Below are 19613 nucleotides of genomic sequence, written 5' to 3'. Positions count from 1 at the left end.
CTCACGCTAATGTGAAAATGCCTTTAAGCATTATCGGTGAAATGCTTGGCCAGCTGATGAGTTTCTGTTCTCCCTTTGTTTCAAGATACTGAAATGCCATCTGGAGGAAAAAGATTCTCTAATGTTGAGAAGCAACCTAGAGTTGGGTTGGCTTATCATTTTGCAAGTGACAAGCTCTTAAAAACTCCCAAAGCCTGCATAAAAATCACCTATGTTAACTTGTAGACAACTAAAGGCCATTAATTTCAACATGACACCATTTGACTATAATTACAGGTAGTTATTTTTTACATAGAAACACTATTTGAACAACGGATTTGCAAAGATTATTTTTTTCATTGTTACAAGTTGCACAATGTGTGCTTTTCTGAGTTGTTGTCATAACAACCATGCCTGCCCCCCACCCCAATGTCCTCTCACCGAGGTGACATTTCACTTTGGCCCAACGGATGCTCCCCGCGGTGGTGTTCAGATCACACCGCTAAGGGGGCGTGTGCACGTGTGTGCACGTACACGGGGTCCTCATTTGAGGTGCACGCCATGCCATGCCTCAGAGTGTGTGCGCAACTGTGTTTGTATGTGTGTGTGTGTGTGTGTCCTGACAAACACTAGATCTTGTTACCATCTACCATGCGCCACTACCCTCCCCCTTGTCTCCTGGGTAGCCATATTTAGATCACGCGACAAACACACACACACACCACCTGCCGCCTACACAAATAAACGCCCACACACACCTCCGCAGCAGAATCAAGATGGCAGTAATCAGCAACATCAATTGAAGCAGAAAAAAAAGATCTAAAACATTATCTAACATACATTTTTATATAATACACGTTAACATTATAGTTATAAATAATTGTAACCTGTACACTAACAATATTGCTTGTATGTAATGTTAGCGTTTGAGTTGACTTCCTTCAAATGTTTGGTTTCATCAGTATTTAAACCCAATTGTGGGCTCCAAGTCCTTAATTTAGGGTGCCCCTCCTATTCTAAAGAGTTTTCCATTCCTTGCCTCTCGCACTAATTCATTTATTTAATTAGGATTCAGAATTATACATATGAAACAAGAACAGAACAAAAAATTGAAAATAATTTGTAATGATAAATTATTGATTGATTAAAATAGTTTGATTTTTGATAAAATTGTCCAAAATACACTTTTTCATGAGTGATGAAAAATTCCAATTCAAATCCATACAATCCCAGCTTTAAGATTTTTTTTTTTTTTTTTTTTGCAGATTAATTTTCAGTTGTACTATTTTGTTGATTAAATAAGAAAAAAATGTATCACAGTTATCAAACTTTGGCAATATACTCCATGCATAGGCAAATTAGCAATGATTAAATCGCAATGACAACAACTACTGACAGCAAAATCCTTGGCTTAAACCGAATATTGGGAACGCTTGGCAAAAAACCAAAAGGCCGAAAAATATACATGTATATACCGTATTTTTCGGACTATACGTCGCACCCGAGTATAAGTCGCACCAGCCCAAAAATGCACAATGAAAAGAAAAAAAAACATAAGTCGCACCGGAGTATAAATCGCATTTTCGGGGGAAATTTATTTGATAGAATCCAGCACCGAGAACAGACATGTCATCTTGAAAAGCAATTTAAAGTACAATAGAGAACAACAGGCTGAATAGGTGTACGGTATACTAACATTATATGACGCAGAAGTTAGATCGGGCCTAAAAAATCCAGCCCGTCCCGACTGGCCTGCGGGTATTAAAGCCCGACGCGGCCCGAGCCCGATCAATTAACTTGATTTGCTTGTTCGAGCCCGGGAAAAAAAAAAGTTTTATTTGCAGGCACGAGCCCGAAAAAAAAAGAAACTTTATGTTTTATTTGTGAGGACTCAGGAGAAGGAGGAAATGCGGGGATGTGATGCGTGGTTGCGTTTTGTGTGATCACGTTTGTGACAATGCCGGTGCATATATTCATATTGATAACAAATTAAAGCCTGTGTTTTGTAACGAATTCTCCCAGTTAAACAAGACTGTAAGATGGATATTCAATAAACATTTATATCTTTTATATTTGCGTGTCTGTTCTAACAGGTGGATAGTGGATTTGACATTTATTTTAATCTCCTCGAGTTGGCAGGAAAAGAACGCAAGTTTTCTCAATGTTTACATATTTTTATGATCACTATATATGCATTTACACAACTAATTAATGCTGGAAAAGTTTGTTAAATATATTTCTTGTATGAGACCAAAGCGCCACATTCGTTTACATTCAGCGAAGCCGACACACGTTTCCGCATAGCATTTTCAACAATCAATTTGAATCCTTTCCAAATCCCACTCCTACCGCGGTTGTTTGCTTTTCAATTCCCCTGTCTTTAGTTTGGTTTTCACTCCCATAGCTGCTCCATATCGAAAAGGAAATACCAGGATGCTCGTGCTGGGGAAGATTGAAAAGAGAGCGGTGCCACTGATTTCACGTCCGCAGGCATGCACAGCGCCTTCTCTGTTTTATCCAAATTATTTATTTTATTTAACATCCATACATCGTTTTAATATAAATACAGTGCCAATGGGAAAACCCATTGGCACTGTATCAAATACTTGTTCTCCCCACTGTATATGAATATAAATTTTATTTTTAAAAAAGCTAGCGAGAGAGAAGTTGGCCCGACCCGACTGTAAATAATCATACATAAGTCGCACCCTCTGCCAAACTATGCAAAAAACTGCGACTTATAGTCCGAAAAATACGTTGATTCGTTTTTTCCTTCCATTAAAAAAAAAGCTCTGATCCCTGTTCACCAAAACTGTATCATCTTGCTTGGAGCTTGGAGCAGTGATGAAGCAAATTTATTTTATTTTCCTTCATTTAACAATTGATACATTTCTTTGATACATCATAATCTTTCCACCACGAACATTTTGGCTGTGAGCCAGTAGTGTTAGCTCGCCGTGTTCCGATTACGTCATCACAAGAGGACTAAGGTTCTTCACACTTTTCGGTGGTAAACTTACGGCCTTTTAACCGAAAACCGAAAATGCAATTTTAGCTATTTTTGGCCAAAGGTTTTTGACGCCAAATTTTCGGTCACATCTCCAAAAACAACTTTATAGTAGGGTTTTGTCAAGTAGCTGGAATATGCTCCAAATTTGGTCATTAGTCTTTGCACCCCTGAAAATTGCCCGTTGAGAACTAAAATTACCACTGTCAACCAAAATGTTCCTGGATCTTTTCAGGGATAGTTTCTTGAGATTTTTTTGTTGATCTACACTGCAAAAACACACCTCCTTAAAACTAGTTCAATTCCCGTGTTTTGAGTATGAATCTACTAGAAATACGGTAAGTGAAATTATCTGCCAGTGCTTCAAGTAAATCTTACTCAGATTTCTTGAAATAAGAAAAATAGCTACCTGAAAATGAGCTTAACAGATTTTATTTATTTATTCATTAGTTTAACAGACTTATTTTGAGCAGCAAATTAGTAATTTTAATCTTTTAAAAAATCGTTTGTCAGAAGTGTTCTTAATTCAAGAAATGATATTGTTCAAAACATTATTTGATAGCAAATCTTTCTTGCTTTAGGTGAGAAATGACCAACTTCGGAGACAACAATAACAATAACAATTGAGGAATAGAAAAAGGGAGTAGGATTTAATAACAAAAGCTTCATCTTACTCCTTTTTGGATACATTAAGTAAATTCTGATATTATTTATAATAATAATTATTATTATAATTATTGTCTTAACTATTGTTACCTGAAGTGTATCATTAGTTTTGTCTGATTTTTTTGTTTGTTGATTCTTTTTGTTTGTTTTATTATTTCTATTTGCTCATGTCCAAAATAAAGAATTCATTCATTCATTCAACTTTTAGATTTATGGGCTTCATAAGAACAAAAAGTTGTATTTACTTAAAGTAAGTGGAATAATCTCACGCATTAATCTGTGAACCAGTCTTTAACACTCAAAACAAGATGCAGAAATTATTTGACTTAATTTACACACAAAAAAAATCTGATTAAGATGTCATAAATTTGCAGTGTACTCATGATGAACAAGTCAACCAAGTTTAATGTTGCAAAGTAAAACATACTTGTGGATCTGAAGTTTTTTAATACTGTGGTGTGCCTAGCTGCACCGATTTGCGTTAATAATACACGGGCTTTTATTTCCAATACAAAAACTTCAACACACACTGTTGATGAAATGGAATGCTGTCTTTATAGTGCCCTAGTAATAGTACATAAACTATCCAGCATGTGTGTGTACTGCCATTGTGCACGCCTTGTATGGAGAAAACGCGCGAGCGTGACAAATTTGGGCTGTATCTGGATGGGGAAACAAAATAATATCCTCAGCACCCCCTGCTGTGAGCGACTTCCAGAGCCCCTATTAGATACTCATTCAACAAATAAAGAAATCAGTAACGCAATACTTAGTCAGTTTTCAAATACTGTATGTCCAGGCTCAAATGTGTGTATGAATTAGGAAGTAAAAACCATGAGACTTTTTCAGTAGGGAAACATGATTAAATAGTAGAGGTGCACGATAATTATCGGTCCGATAATCTGATAGTCCGATCGGTTATGGATAGGCTTGCTGTTCTATAATTGCCAGGTTAAGAAAGTTGTTTCATGGACCAAGATCACAAAAAAGTCACCTCTCCTGTTGCACCAAATGTTTTATCTGCTGACAAAGAACAATGCCTGTTGGGTTTAGGTTTGTTTTAGATCCGTGCTCATTGCTCAGGGGAACACATCGTCAGTGATATTGACTGATAGATTGTGATTGACTCAAATTATATTTATTTGAAAAAATTAATATGGGCACTTTATTTGAAGTCAAACTGTTCTTGCCTTTTTTTTTTATATTATACCGTAATTTCCCATGTATAATGTGCACCCCAAATTTACTTGTAAAATCTAGGGGAAATTATTGTACCCGTTTATAACGCACACCTTAATTTTAGCACCAATAACTAGAACAATACAAGAAAACAGAGCTCGTGTACAGATACAGAAATGTCATTTTACTGACTGGTGAAACACTAGTTCAAAACATTACCATAAACTGACAATATTTATGGTAATAATATGATTTGACCACTTCTCCAACTTACCAGAATCTAGGAGAAAACAAAACAGATGTGACTTTTCTTTTAAAGGCTGCTGTATAACTTGCTCGTTTCATCATGATGAATAAATGTTTCTTCCATGGATTGATACGGTAAAATGAAAGTGAGAACGTCGGAAATCCATGAGAGCTCATCGCTGTCAACACGACAGTAACAATAGGAACTATTTTTATTTGGGTTTGAGTTTCCCTAGGGACAGGGACAGGTATAGTTGACGGACACAGTTTGTTATGGTCCGAGTTGCTGAGCTGCAATAAACGTTGACTCAAATGAGTTCAAGAAACTAAATTCTGTGCTTTATGAAGAGTGAAAAAAGCAGAATTTAACACAGACGAAATCATTCGGCTGATTAGAGTGAAGTGTTACCGAAACAAAATGGTGACGTCAGGTACCGTAATGGTCGGCAACGGGTCGCAGCGTTCGTTTCTTCAACAATACGTGGCCGTGTCAATAAAAAAAAAAAAAAATCGGTTTATATACATATGTAATATATATACATATATTTCTGTCTCCATCCATGTACCCGTTTATAATGAGCACCATGATTTTACAAGTTGATTTTGGGGGAAAAAATATATATATATATATTCGGGAAATTACGGTAATAATGTTCATGCCATCATTTAAATTCTGGTTCGGTCAAAGGCAAATCTAGCCACTAGTATTTTTGACCTACAGGTGTTCAAAAACTCAGGTGAATACACATTGAAAAATTATATTACCGGTTATCGTATCGGTTAGGAGCAGGAAGTTATCGATATCGGTTTCAAAAAATGGATATCGTGCACCCCTATTAAAAAGCTACTAGTTAACACAATTCACTTCAAAATCACACATCACACATTGCGTACATGTTCCGTTTCAAGTGTATCCGCTGTTCAAAAACAATAAACAAAGTAAATAAAAAATAAAATAAAAATAAAGTAAGAATCGCACAAAAAGAATTTGGGAAACTCACCCAGTGAGAACGACCACGAAGTCCATGACATTCCAGCCATTGCGCAAATACGATCCCTTATGCAGCGCAAAGCCCAGCGCCAGGATCTTGATACCTGACTCGAAGCAGAAGATGGCAATGAAGTAGGGTTCTGTGTCCTCCTAAGGTGGGAAGGAGTCGAGAGCACAAACAAAGTGAAGAAGATCACAATGGCACCTTCACATTTGAGGCTATTTGTTTATTACCAGCCGCTCGGACAGAGGTGTCTTGTCGTCGTCAGGCAGGTGCTGCTCCAGTGCCAGCACAATGCAGTTTGCAATGATTGTGGTAAGGATCATCCATTCAAACGGAGTGGATCTTTAGTTAAGGTTAAAACAATACTTGTGCTCTTGTGTTTAGTTTGTCATTCACATTGAAAAAGCCAAGTCATTAGAAGTAATGAAAATGAAATTAATGGACAAAATGATCTTAAAATGGTTGTTTTAAAGCAAAATTGACACCTGGCGAACATTTCTGGAATGAGTTCTTGAGACGTAAAAAAAAAAAAAACTAAAAAACAGCCACATTCAACAAGCATTCCTCTGTTTAGTTGTGGTGTGTAAGTGTATACAGTATGTGTGTGTTCAAGCCTGAGTAATGACCGCCAAAGGGCCTACGATGACTGGATATATCCAGACATATCAAGCTTGTGCTTAATTGGTCAGTCATTATCCTGTTAGCGTAGTGCTCGTGCATCTGCATGCGTGTTCATGTACGTATGTGTGTGCGTATGCTTACCAGACACAGACTTGACACTGACCCAACGACCTGAGGATGGCCTGAGTGCATGCTTGATGTGAGAGGATGAGACGGGGGTGCGTGTGCGCGCGTGTGCATGAGTGATGCTATTAAGCAGATGGTAACAAGTACACCCAGAGTAGGGTTGAAATCAACCTTGTCTTTCATGCGGTGTGTCTTTTGATTTTTAATACCTCTTCGGGGTGTGTGTCTGTGTGTGGGCTACATGCTAGCCTGCTTTAGCATCTATTATTCAGGAGACACTCTGCTGGCCTAACAAGCTTCTGAAAGCAGGAGGTAACACACCCTCTGTATGCGCGTGTGTGGGTTGTGTGTAGGGGGGTGTTTGTGTGGGTGTTTGATGTTCCTCCATGCATGTGTGTTACACTTTCTATGACTCTCTGTGTTTTATAGCCATTCAAATGATTTGGTTCATGTAGTATACCAGCAGTGGCTTATCAGAAGCACTGACCAATACAATTTACAGTCATGTGAAAAAATTAGGACACCTCATTAAATATTCAATTCTATATTAAAAATGTTCACATATCAATGTCCGATCTTGTTTTTCTTTATCTCTGGAAAAGAAAGTGATTTAATTGCGGGTAAACAACAAAAAATAACATTGTTTAACTCATTAAACCAAATATATTAACAAAAATGCATATTCTAACTGAGGAAAAAGTTAAGACACCCTACCCCCTAATAGCTCGTGTTACCTTCTTTGGCTGAAATAACTTCAGTTAGAAACTTTTTGGAGCCATCAACCAGTCTTTGACATTGGTCTAATAAAAGTTTGACCCACTCCTCAACACAGAATACTTTCAGCTGTGAGATGTTTGAAGGGTTTTTTGCATGTACAGCCGTTTCAAGTCACCCCACAACATTACAATGGGATTAAGATCTGGGTTTTGACTCGGCCATTCCAGGACTCTCCATTTCTTCCTTTTCAGCCAGTCCTAAGTGGATTTATTGGTATGTTTTGGGTCATTGTCATGTTGCAGGGTCCAGTTTCGCTTCATCTTTAATGTTTTTCATAGATGATCTCACATGTTCCTCAAGCACCCTCTGATGCACGATACAATTCATGGTGGATTCTATGATGGTAAGCTGGCCAGGTCGTGCTGCAGCAAAGAATCCCCAAACAATGACACTTCCACCTCCATGCTTCACAGTTGGTTTGAGGTTCTTTTCCTGGAATGCTGTATTGGGTTTACGCCAAACATGTCCTCTGTTCTGGTGTCTAAATAATTCAATTTTAGATTCATCTGTCCAAAGAACATTATTCACGAAGTCCTGTTCTTTGTCTATATTCACTCAAGCAAACTTCAGTCTGGCCTTCATGTTCTTCTTAGAGAGCAAAGGTTTCCTCCTTGCATACCTCCCATCAAGGTTAAACTTGTGAAGTCTATTTCTGATTGTAGAGGCAAGCACTTTCACATCAACAGTAGCAAGAGCCCGCTATAGGTCCCGTGATGACATTTTAGGGTTTTTGGAAACTTCGTTTTAGCATCTTGCGGTCTGCTCTTGGGGTGAACTTGCTTGGACGGCCATACCTGGGCACGTTGGCTGTTGTTTTGGATGTCCTCCACTTGTACACTATTTTCCGGACAGTAAAATGGCTGATTTTATATTCTTTTGAGATCTTTTGTAGTCCCTTACCAGACTCGTAAGTGTCTACAATCTTCTTTCTGACAGCCTCAGACAGCTCCTTTGTTCTCACCATGATGTTTTCTCTCACTTCAACAGTCAGGGGAACACCAAACTAAATGTGAGATTGAAATAAGGCAAGCCTCCTTCAAAACCCTGGGTAATGGTGTTCTAATCATGTGCACCTGATTTGATACCCCTGTGTGTGATTTTAGCCATTTTAAGTGGGATTGAATGAGGGGTGTCCTAATTTATTCCTCAACAGAAATAGCATTTATTGAAAAATTATATGTTTATTTCTATTACTTGAATCTCTCAAGATTGTTAACATTGATATTAAATATCCACATGACCAAATATTGTATGGTAGAAAACACAAAAGCTTCCATAGGGTATCCAAATTTTTTCACATGACTGTAGATTCTGATATTTGTATTGTAAAATTGTGTTTATTCCGATATCCTATTCTATTAAATTAATAGTAGCCGCTTTCGTTTTCTTGACTGCACCAGATGTCAGCCTCGATGTGTTGCCATGGCAATCTTATCGAACCAGGGCCTTCACAATCATTAGTGCTTGCTCATGTAACTTAGACTAGTAAAGGACTGTTTATTGAACGAATCAGAATTGTCTTTCACACTTAAAGCTTAAAGTTGGCTAATTGCTCATTCAGCCATCAGAGGACTTTCATATATTGCTACCTATTACTGTCGCCAGACTGAAGTGCTCTGCAATGTTAACAAGGCAACACTTACTGTATTTTCACGCAAGTGAGATAGTACAAATCCAAGATAGTGTTCAATTTTAATCGCGTTTAGCTTTGCAGGCTGGTTAATTCCGCTCGGGGCTAGCCTTATAATAATCATAATAGCAGAACTGGTTGTGTGAAATAAAGCTCCATCTTTTTTGGTGAGATGTTACTGGCAATCACAGTGGCATAACGAGAACTTTATCCATATCACAACACCACGTATTCACGTAGCCTTCACTATATCATTGCAATATGCCATACAACACGCAAGTGTAGTCCAAACACAATAAAAGCAGAGGTAAAATTGAAACATTAAAGCAGCAAAAAAAAAAAAAAAAACTGTATCCTTATTATAGTATCCTATGTTACATGTAATGCCATGAAACACAAATTTTCAAATTATTCATGTGTATTTGTTTCCTTGTCGGTCCGTCAAAATACAGCGGTAGCTTAAGATAGGACTCAAATTCATTCAATTACCGTGCTAAGTACTCGAAATCCTCTTTAAATCTCAATTTAATTTCCATTAAAACTTCTGTGATTTTCTTTTTTTCTTCTTGGTAGTCCCCGGGTTACGACATACCTGACTTAAGTGATTTCAACTTTACGATGCCGGATTCTCGTCCACCATTTCGTCTCCAGTCATTTTATTGGGTCATATTATCAGTACCTTATTGTACCTCAGAGCATCGTATTTTTTACTTCATTTTATTAATATAACTGTTCTGCACTCTGATGAAATGTGTACAGTGGTACCTCTACATCAAAGTAAATTCGTTCCAGGACCTTGTTTGTAAGTCGATATGGTCGTATGTCGAGCAGGATTTTCCCATAAGAATACATTATAATTCCATTAATTCGTTCCACAGCCAGAAAACCTATACTAAATCCTTGATAAATACTGCTGGTTCTATTACAAATGGTAATTACACTTAGCCAGATAAATAAATTATTATTAAAAACAGGAATAATAAAATAATACTAAATCCTTGATAAATACTGCTGGTTCTATTACAAATGGTAATTACACTTAGCCAGACCAATAAATTATTATTAAAAACAGGAATAATAAAATAATAATAATTCCTGTAATAATGTAACGAATCTGGTTCTAATGTGTTGGACGTGTTTTGCGTGCTGTACTTGAACGCACTGCATCGCTGACGTGACAGAGAGAAGGAGAGGTAGAGGTGAGAGTTTACTTTCTCTTTTAATGTTTTGTTGATAACACCGTCAACTGCGGCAGACAGTAGGCGTGTTGGGTTGCACAAATTCTGAAATAAATGATAAAAACCTGACAAAGCTGGCGATTTCTTTGGCAATGTTACCACAATAATAATCATCACCTTAAATTTTAAAGACTGACGAATAGAGGTCGGAGGCGGACCATGGAGATCGTTGAAATTCTACGGCCATATTGGTGAGCCAGTTCACGGATGCGCACCCCACGCTCATATTTTTCTATCATTTACAGCACATCTTCATTTTAATGGTAAGTGTCACCTTTATCTTGTTTCACCACCTGCACTAACCTTCTTAGAACCTGTGTTGATTTCTCTTACAAGAAAATCCTCCGTGCGTCTGTCTGCGGCGCTGTTATGTCGTCGTGTTTCGAGCATGTCGTCGGATGTAGAAACAAATGGCGGGTCAAATTGTACGTTGGATGTCAAAAAGATCGTGTGTCGAAGCGATCGTATGTCGAGGTACCACTGTATTTGATTATAATGTTGGCTTTAGTTTTGTGATGCATGCTTTTATTTTGCCACAGGAAGTGTAGACCAGATAGTATATCCGCACGCGAGTAAGAGCGCACGTACACACGAAGAAGAGCGTACGCACTTACACGAGGAAGAGCACATTCGCGCCACAAAGAAGTGGTGCAGCCGAGTGAGAGGGAGAGGGTAAAGATTACAGCTTAGCTTACTGTCTGGCTAGTACTTAGCTCTAACGTCTTGGCGAGGACAGTACAATGATGTATAATGCATGTTTTTGGATAGTTATTTTGAGATTTAGGGGGTATTTCGGGGTACTTAACGGGTTAATTTTGATTTACGCGGAAATTCAGTGTCGCCAGCAGTAGGAAGGGAACTTGTTCATAACCCTGGGGACTACCTTTATTTGACTTTATAAAAATAAATATTTCACAAGCACCATTTTGTGCTGCAATTCACTAAAATTTGTACTGAGCAGCTCATGCTGCTTTCTGTTACGAGACTTGTTGGGTCAAAAATAATTACAGACACAGAGATGCATACAAAACAGAGTTACACAAATAATTCAGTAAGACACAGGAATATTAACAAATTTTCATAAAAGAGAGATTATATGCCTGTCTGTTTTCTAATACTGCTGACTATGTTTGACGTTAGAGGTTATGAACATACGCACGCAATAGGCAAGTTTTTCATGAAAGAACCGCTAGCAAACATCTCGCAGCCTCCTGCTAGCTCAGCAGCCGTAAAGCTGTCGTCAGAAGTGATGGCTGACGAGACAACACACACACACAACACGCACACAGGGTTCACCTTAGCCACAAATCTCAAGATCAACCGTCCACCCATGTCGTTGAGGGAACACACACACACCCAAAGTGCACTTGCAATGTGTCACATTGTTCACTGTATGAGTTTAAATGTGTGCTCGCGCGTGCGTACTCAAGATGAATGTTCAGGAAATGAAGACTTTGGCAGTGAGGACAAGCGTGACATCAGCACCTTCTACATTAGTCACAAAGCACACATACGCACACACTCCATGTGCATGCATACAATGCTGCTGCGGTGACTCATCAAGCCAGTGAATCATGCAGATCTGATTTAGAAACAGATCTCTTTCACTCACAAGCATTTATGTGCAGTCACAAACAGAAAACATGTTATCAACGTTCTGAATACAGTGCATGTTGCTTGTTGTTACCTGAATAACATTATAACCAAAACGAGAGGAAATCTGCTTTCACTACTTCAAGGTAAAATAACACACTTCGCTTGTCTTTGTTGATGGCTTCTTCACACTCTTTTATGGGCATGATACACACATTCTAAATTTTAGGCTAACTGAAATTGGCCTTATAGAGAAAAAGACTTCATGTCCTCCACAATTTTACATCACTCGTCTGTTTATTATTGGGCTAAATTAGCAGTTTAAACAAAGATAACACACTTTTTATCTTTTCAGGCGTAACCTCTTGAGACTTTTTTGTGGGTATGATATCACCAGGTGGAAAACTAGCTTGAAAGATTAAAATTTTCGGAGGAATTCCAGTGGGTGAACTCTAATATAAATTTTCAGCAAAATTAACCTAAATTTGTTACCTGTTACCTGTGGTGCTAGTGATACACCAAGGAAATTTCATATTTCATTTTCAGATGCTGGTCACTTCAACACCAAAATCGATGACTTCCTGTGTGATTGTCCTACATTCTGTGTTTGAAACAAACTATTAAATGTGATGGTTCACTTACTTATTTTACTCCCTTCTGTCTGTTTGGGTGGTTTTAGTTAAAGCAGACACTGTCTTCTCATCAGTGTGATTTTGACAAAGATCGGATCACATTTGATGGTGATTTTATGCAGAAATGTGACAAATTCCAAAAGGTTCAAGATACTTTTTCATACCACTATATTTTCGATAGCCCTTAAAATGTCATGTGAAATTGAAATTGAAAGTGAAGTTGGCTTCGGTGGATGATTTTGACCAAAATGAAGCTTTACTTGCAGCTTCAAAACAAACAAGCAGACTTTGTGTTTTTTCTTGCATTGCTTCCGGAGACCTTTTTTTTCCAGAGAGGGTGTAAACGCATGATAGGCAAGCTAACAGAATTTCATGGTGCCAGCTGAAACTGGCTTCAGCGGATGACATTTAATAAAAATGTTTGCAAAATAAACAATTAATGAAAACGCTTACTTCCTGTGTCTTAAAGGGACATAGAGTTTTTGAATTTGTGGAAGCCATTTCTGCAAAAGAAAAAAAATGGAATATTCCAACAAGCTTAAATCATTAAAGCTCTTAGGGTGATGCTAACACCTTTAAAGCTCTCAGCTATGCCGGCACGCGCCATTCTTCCATTTTTCAGTTTTAATCCATATTACTCCGAGCTGTGTCGCCGAAAGCTCCGTCATTCTGCACGCTAACGTTAAATCCGCATTACACGGGATCAGCCGGGAAGGAGAAAAAAAGCTACTTGGGACGGGGAATCCGTCACTACTGGTTCTGCCTTCTGGGGGGGATTTGAAAATCTGATGTCATCTCTATGCTTCCCAGGTGAGTCTGGAATAATTAAGACAAGTGTGCAGCTCCTCAATGCCAAATTGTTAATTAAAGGAGAGGCAGTGTGTAGGTGTGTGTGCACGTGCATGCTTGTGTAAGTATCCAAATGATTAAAGATTGCCGTTAATAATAGATTTTTTACCCCTTCACCTCCTGGCAAGGCCCCTCCCACACGCACATGTTGTACTTTCAAGCTAAATATACTTACAAAGTGTCATCATTCAATCAGTTTCTCAGATACACAAAATTCTTATATAGTGTACAGTGTATCACAAAAGTGAGTACACCCCTCGCATTTCTGCAGATATTTAACTATATCTTTTCATGGGACAACACTGACAAAATGACACCTTGACACAATGAAAAGTAGTCTGTGTGCAGCTTATATAATAGAGTTCATTTATTTTCCCCTCAAAATAACTCAAAATATAGCCATTAATATTTAAACCCCTGGCAACAAAAGTGAGTATACCCCTTAGTAAATACGTACATCACTAAATGTGCAAATTGAGTACTGCTTGTCATTTTTAATCCAAAATGTCATCTGACTCGTTACAGGAGTACTGTCAGCATTGCTGCAGAGATTGAAGAGGTGAGGGGGGGTCAGCCTATTAGTGCTCAGACCATACGCCACACTCTACATCAAATTGGTGTGCATGGGTGTCACTCCAGGAGGAAGCCTCTTCTGAAGACGGTACACAAGAAAGCCCGCCCGTCTCATCAGACCATAGGACATGGTTCCAGCAATCCATGTGCTTTGTTGACATGTCTTCAGCAAACTGTTTGCGGGCTTTCTTGTGTACTGTCTTCAGAAGAGGCTTCCTCCTGGGGTGACAGCCATGCACACCAATTTGATGTAGAGTGTGGCGTATGGTCTCAGCACTAACAGGCTGACTCCCCACCTCTTCAATCTCCTCAGCAATGCTGACAGCACTCCTGTAACGAGTTAGATAACATTTTGGGATTAAAAATGACAAGCAGTACTCAATTTAGACATTTAGGGATGCACGTATTTACTAAGGGGTGTACTCACTTTTGTTGCCAGGGGTTTACATATTAATGGCTATATTTTGAGTTATTTTGAGGGGAAAATAAATTAACTCTATTATATAAGCTGCACACAGACTACTTTTCATTGTGTCAAAGTGTCATTTAGTCAGTGTTGTCCCATAAAAAGATTTAGTTATATATTTGCAGAAATGCGAGGGGAGTACTCACTTTTTTGATACACTGTATATTTGTGAGATGGTGAAGGTAAATGGTATTTTTGCTAACATGCTAACGATAATCGTAGACTGGCCAGCTTCTATTGTTTTAGTACAAACCAGTAGTGTAACCAACAATAAAATACATCTAAAATATCAATGTATGAGAAAGAATGTTTGTGTGGGCTCTTATGCAGCAAATCAATGACTAAGGCTAGGTTCATACTGGAGGTCTTAATGCACAAAACTGATTTTTTCGTGTTATTCCGACTCAAGTGAGGCATTAACTTGACGGTCTGAATGGGACAAGTCGCATAGAAGTGGACCATTTCAAATCCGATCTGGGTCACTTTGGTATGTGGTTCAAATTCGATCTGGCCCACATTTTTCCAGAATATTGCGCGTGGTCTGAACTGTCTAGTCTCCCAAATCGGAATTCATGCAGAAATTAAGTCATCAAAGAGCGAGAGAGACTGCGCGCTACGGTAGCGGTGTAGCTGTGCGTTAGCGCCTAGCTTGCCTTGAACACGCCTTTTTGGGAAGGGTCGGGCAACAACAGTCCTAAAAAATTAAACATGGGTTTAGGATAAGCCTGAGAATGATCGGTTTCTCTCTGCTCTATATGACCAATATTTCAAGATGCTTACACGGCCGAGAGTCAGGGCAAACTGCCCGTATATGTGTGTGACATGCACGGACAGTGAGTGCATGCTATCAATCCATATAAACTTTGAATATAAGCCTAAACGGGGATTATTTATGTCTGTTATTTGTGTCCTCTTTTTGGAAATCAAAATATGATCTCCCTAGAATGATGGATGATGTCCAGCATGTGCATTTGTTTTGATGCTTCTGCGCATGCGGGTCTACGTGCTCAGCGCGTGTCGGACTGCGAATTAGTGCACATGCGTAATACTTGAACGGTCTCAATGGACAAAGGCAGTCTGAACGGCGACACCAAAAAAAAAAAACAGATATGACAAAAAGTCGGATTTGTGCATTAAGACCTGCGGTATGTACCTAGCCTAAGTGATAAGGACAGGCCAGTATATAGTCGACGATCTGGGTCACACTATCACCTTATGATAACGGATGGACAGATAGTTCTAAGATGACGTCGTGCACCACATCAGCCCACTCCTGGCAGACACTGAAAGAAGGTAATCAGAGTCGCCCCTACAATAGTGGACACAAACTCTTTTGCCTAATCCAAGACTGGCGACATCCCTGGACACCGCCCCGACGGCCTCTCCGATCTGCTTCCCCGCCTCCGGAACCTTCAAAAAGACTGAACATTTCCGTAAGAGTTCACTTCTCAGGTGCTGCTAGAATAGGACCCAGCGTCCAGTTTTTCCCTGTCTTTTCCTGACAGTTTTCATTGTTGTTGTTGTTATTTTTTTTACTGTTTTCAAGTCGGATTAAATGGTCTTCTTTGTGCAAAGTCGTTGTTAGAGCTTTTCTTCGGATTATCATAGTTAGCGTTCTTGGAGTCAGATAAGGGATACAAAAACAACGCGCAGTGTTTGGCCAAAGAGGCCAAATGCCAAAAATGGTTAGAAAAGTAGAAATTATGAATGTGAAAGTGGGTTCAACTTGTGACTTGTCGTACACTGAGCCAATGCTAAATAGCATAGGCCTGAGTGTAGTAGCAGCAGGTTGGATTTACCAAATTTTGAGGGAAACGCTAGTAGAACATATTAATGATTGTGTAGCAGTGCTTTAATTTGCCATATTGAGAGTTAACAGTAAACCAGTGGTTCTTAACCTTGCTAAAGGTACCGAACCCCAGGAATGTCACAGGTGCATTCACGGAACACTTCAGAATTTCATAATAAAGCCTTAAATCAAAACCGAGCAAGCTAACATCTAAGTGAATTCCTGTTCAAATTTCTTCCAGATTTCAAATTTACTACAAATAATTTTGCTTTTGCTATTGATTTTTACATTGGTCAATGAAATTAAACTCATTTCATTTGATAGTTTCTTTTTTGTTTACATGTCCACATTCTCATTTTATTGTCGCATCCTTGCATCACATCCTATTTTCATGGCGTAAAATGATGCAATTTTTTTTTTTAAAAGGTCTGTTTTCTGTAGGTCTGTTACAATTCCTCATACCAAGTACCAGTCAACCTTCCATTGAGCAAACCAATTTCTCCTCTCATTAGATGGAGGGCTAGCATTTGAAAGAAATGAAATACATTCTAAATTGAGGGCAAATCAGTCCAAAACCTGGTTTAAAACGCCACTTAGCCTCGAATTAGTCTGCATACAACATAGGGCTCTCTTCGATCGAACCCCAGTTAAGAACCACTGCACTAAATAGAACGAAGAAGCTTGTGTTGCAGCAGCAATTTGGACATGCCATATAGCGAGCCATTGGGGAAGCCACGAGGGAAGGAATAATAGCCATTGCACAGTTTATAAGGATGTCTTCAACAACTTTGTGCTGCTCTCAAGAAATGCTTGGAGCTGAAAGGTGGTCATCCCGAGCACATGCTCTCTGGTAAAAAAAAAAAAAAAAAAAAAAAAAAAAGGCCAGTGACTGTCATTTTTTAATATGGTGAAAAAATGGCTTTCAACAGTTGTTGATTTTGCTGGTTTAGCCAGATAAACCAAAGGTATAAAAGGACCAATTGACTATTCCAAATAACGAACCAGTAGTTAAGCAGCATTTAGTATTGACACTACTCAATCTTGGACCAGACAGATAGTGAGCAAACACAATGAAGGAATCCACACTGGAAATGACAATGCAGTTTCCATAGCAACATGTCAGTTTTACTTGATCCAATAACAACACTCCCCAAGCTGAGAATTTGGTATAAACTGCAGAGTCTAGGGAGCCTAAGTGACATAGCTGTCTTGCTGCCTCAAACAGTTGGCCTCTGACCTAGCAGTTATTGATGTTGTGACCTGGTCTGATGTTGCATGTTGTTGTTGCACTGACATTTCAAGGGTGTGTAGGGGTGTGAGTTCCAGTGAGTGGACTGTAAAAGGATGTTGTGTTTGCTTTTTTTAAGTGTGTGTGTACTCGTAATGCTAATTATATCCTCTTGAATGACACATGCTCATATATTATTACATTAGCCTAGTCTGCACGTCATTAAACACTGTGTTTTAACATGATATTGACAAGGCTTTAAACTAGAACTGATCAGTTCCTTAATTGTCCTGGTAAATGAGCCAAATCTTTGTAATGAATCAGGGCTCCAATGTCTCCATTAAGTCAGATCACATGAGAAAGCCGAAAATCACTTCGTTTATGAGTCCTCTGGCTGGTTAGCGGACTCACAGTAATAAACGTTGATTCGGATGATTTGGTTTTATCTGTTCACAGACTCAATGAGTGGACTCGTGGGAAATACAGTAGATTTGGTATTTTGGTTCAGTGACTCAAGTTACCGGGTTCAACAAAAACATTGAAGATCTTTGGTTGTTTTGGTTCACGGACTTGAGTCAGCAGACTTACTGGACTGATAGAAAAACTGTCAACTTTCCGTGATATAAATTGACTAACCCAAGTTAATGAACATACTAGAAAAAAAGGGAAATTTAAGTTCATTTGGTTATATTGTTTCACTGGCTCAATTAAACAGACTGACCAATTGACAGGAAACACTGCACTTTCAGCTGATTTGATTATATCAGTTCAATGACTCAGCTCACAGGAAACATCTCTTTCAGATTCTCAAGATTCAGTTGTATCTCTGCTGAGTTGAGTCGGTACAGACACAAAGGAAATACCAGACTTGGATGTTGTGGGTTTATTGGTTTCCTGACTCCAGTAATCAGAATCACAGAAAAAAAACCCTGCAAATTCAGTTGATTTCATTGGATCTGTTCTTTGACTGGAGTAAGCAGACTGAGGCAACAACCACCCGCCCAGTTGATTCGCTTGTATTGGTCCATTGACTGTTGTTAGGGACTTGTGATAAATACGGATGACTTTAATGAGTCGGTTGCATCTGTACTGAATAGAGTTAGCGGACTCCAAGGAAAAAACTAGGATTTTGATTGCAATTCAAAACAAACTGACGCTTTGACTCTTTTTCATAAACTCACTGGAAACACCACGCTTGGATTGTCCAGTTGTCTTGGTTCAGTAACTCGAGGAAGCGGATATACCAGAAACTCAGCTGAATTGGATTATATTGTGGAGTGGCTACTGATTTGAGAAGACAAAATCACCAAATACACACAAACTTGAATCATTTGTTTTCATCAGTTCACTGACACATTGAAATACTGCAGACTTGGATTGGATCTGTGTGTATCGGTTCTTTGACTCAGCATAGTGGACTCCGAACTTATACACATTGTACGTACATCTTCCTGTTTAAGATACTTAAACATCAAACGTTGAATTTGACAGAGTATGCATTAAAACTACAAGTTGGACGCCAGTGTCCTTGCCATTAATGACTCCAATGATGGGAAACTTAACTCAATTGGAAAAAGACAACAAATCACAATGTAAATTTGCTAAACGAGCACAGATTGGAGTGAATAATAAAAAGCGCAGGCAGCTGCCCTGTGTTTAAGTCAAAGCGTGTCAGCGTATTGACGCTCCGACCCCATCGCGCCATAAAAGTCGCTCCTGAAAGCCCGGGCGAGCCTTTACCTAATTAAAGTGTCACTTATCCATCTCCTCCTTCCTCCCCTCGTCTTCATTTCATCCTCCTCAGCGTCTTTGCCCGCTGGGACGTTGCCTTGATTGACAGCCTTGCTGACCTCGGAAGCCCGCCCCGCCTCCTTTTTTCTAGCGAGTGACAGGGCCAATTCACCGTCTGCGCCCAGTGACACGTTAGCCTGAGTGGCTGCCCGCTGACGATGCAGTCGGAAAGAGCCACAGACCCTCTCGTGGGATTCTTTGCGTAAAACGTCAACGTACGGACTATTG

At 39.0% G+C, this 19613-nt stretch overlaps 1 protein-coding gene across 15 annotated transcripts in view; it reads right to left on the bottom strand.

Annotated features, from left to right (window-relative positions):
* cacna1ab (calcium channel, voltage-dependent, P/Q type, alpha 1A subunit, b) overlaps nt 1–19613 on the bottom strand; it is a 197698-nt gene that overhangs the window by 164289 nt on the left and 13796 nt on the right. For all 15 annotated transcript variants that reach the window (XM_057843193.1, XM_057843204.1, XM_057843206.1 and 12 more), the window contains exons 2-3: nt 6303–6409; nt 6079–6218 (exon numbers count right to left, since the gene is read on the bottom strand). In XM_057843193.1, the coding sequence (XP_057699176.1) occupies nt 6079–6218; nt 6303–6409 (247 nt within the window). The remainder of the gene's footprint in view (nt 1–6078; nt 6219–6302; nt 6410–19613) is intronic.

The sequence above is a fragment of the Corythoichthys intestinalis genome, chromosome 8, assembly GCF_030265065.1.
Source record: "Corythoichthys intestinalis isolate RoL2023-P3 chromosome 8, ASM3026506v1, whole genome shotgun sequence".
Classification (NCBI taxonomy): domain Eukaryota; kingdom Metazoa; phylum Chordata; class Actinopteri; order Syngnathiformes; family Syngnathidae; genus Corythoichthys; species Corythoichthys intestinalis.
This window is presented reverse-complemented; position numbering and strand designations above follow the sequence as displayed.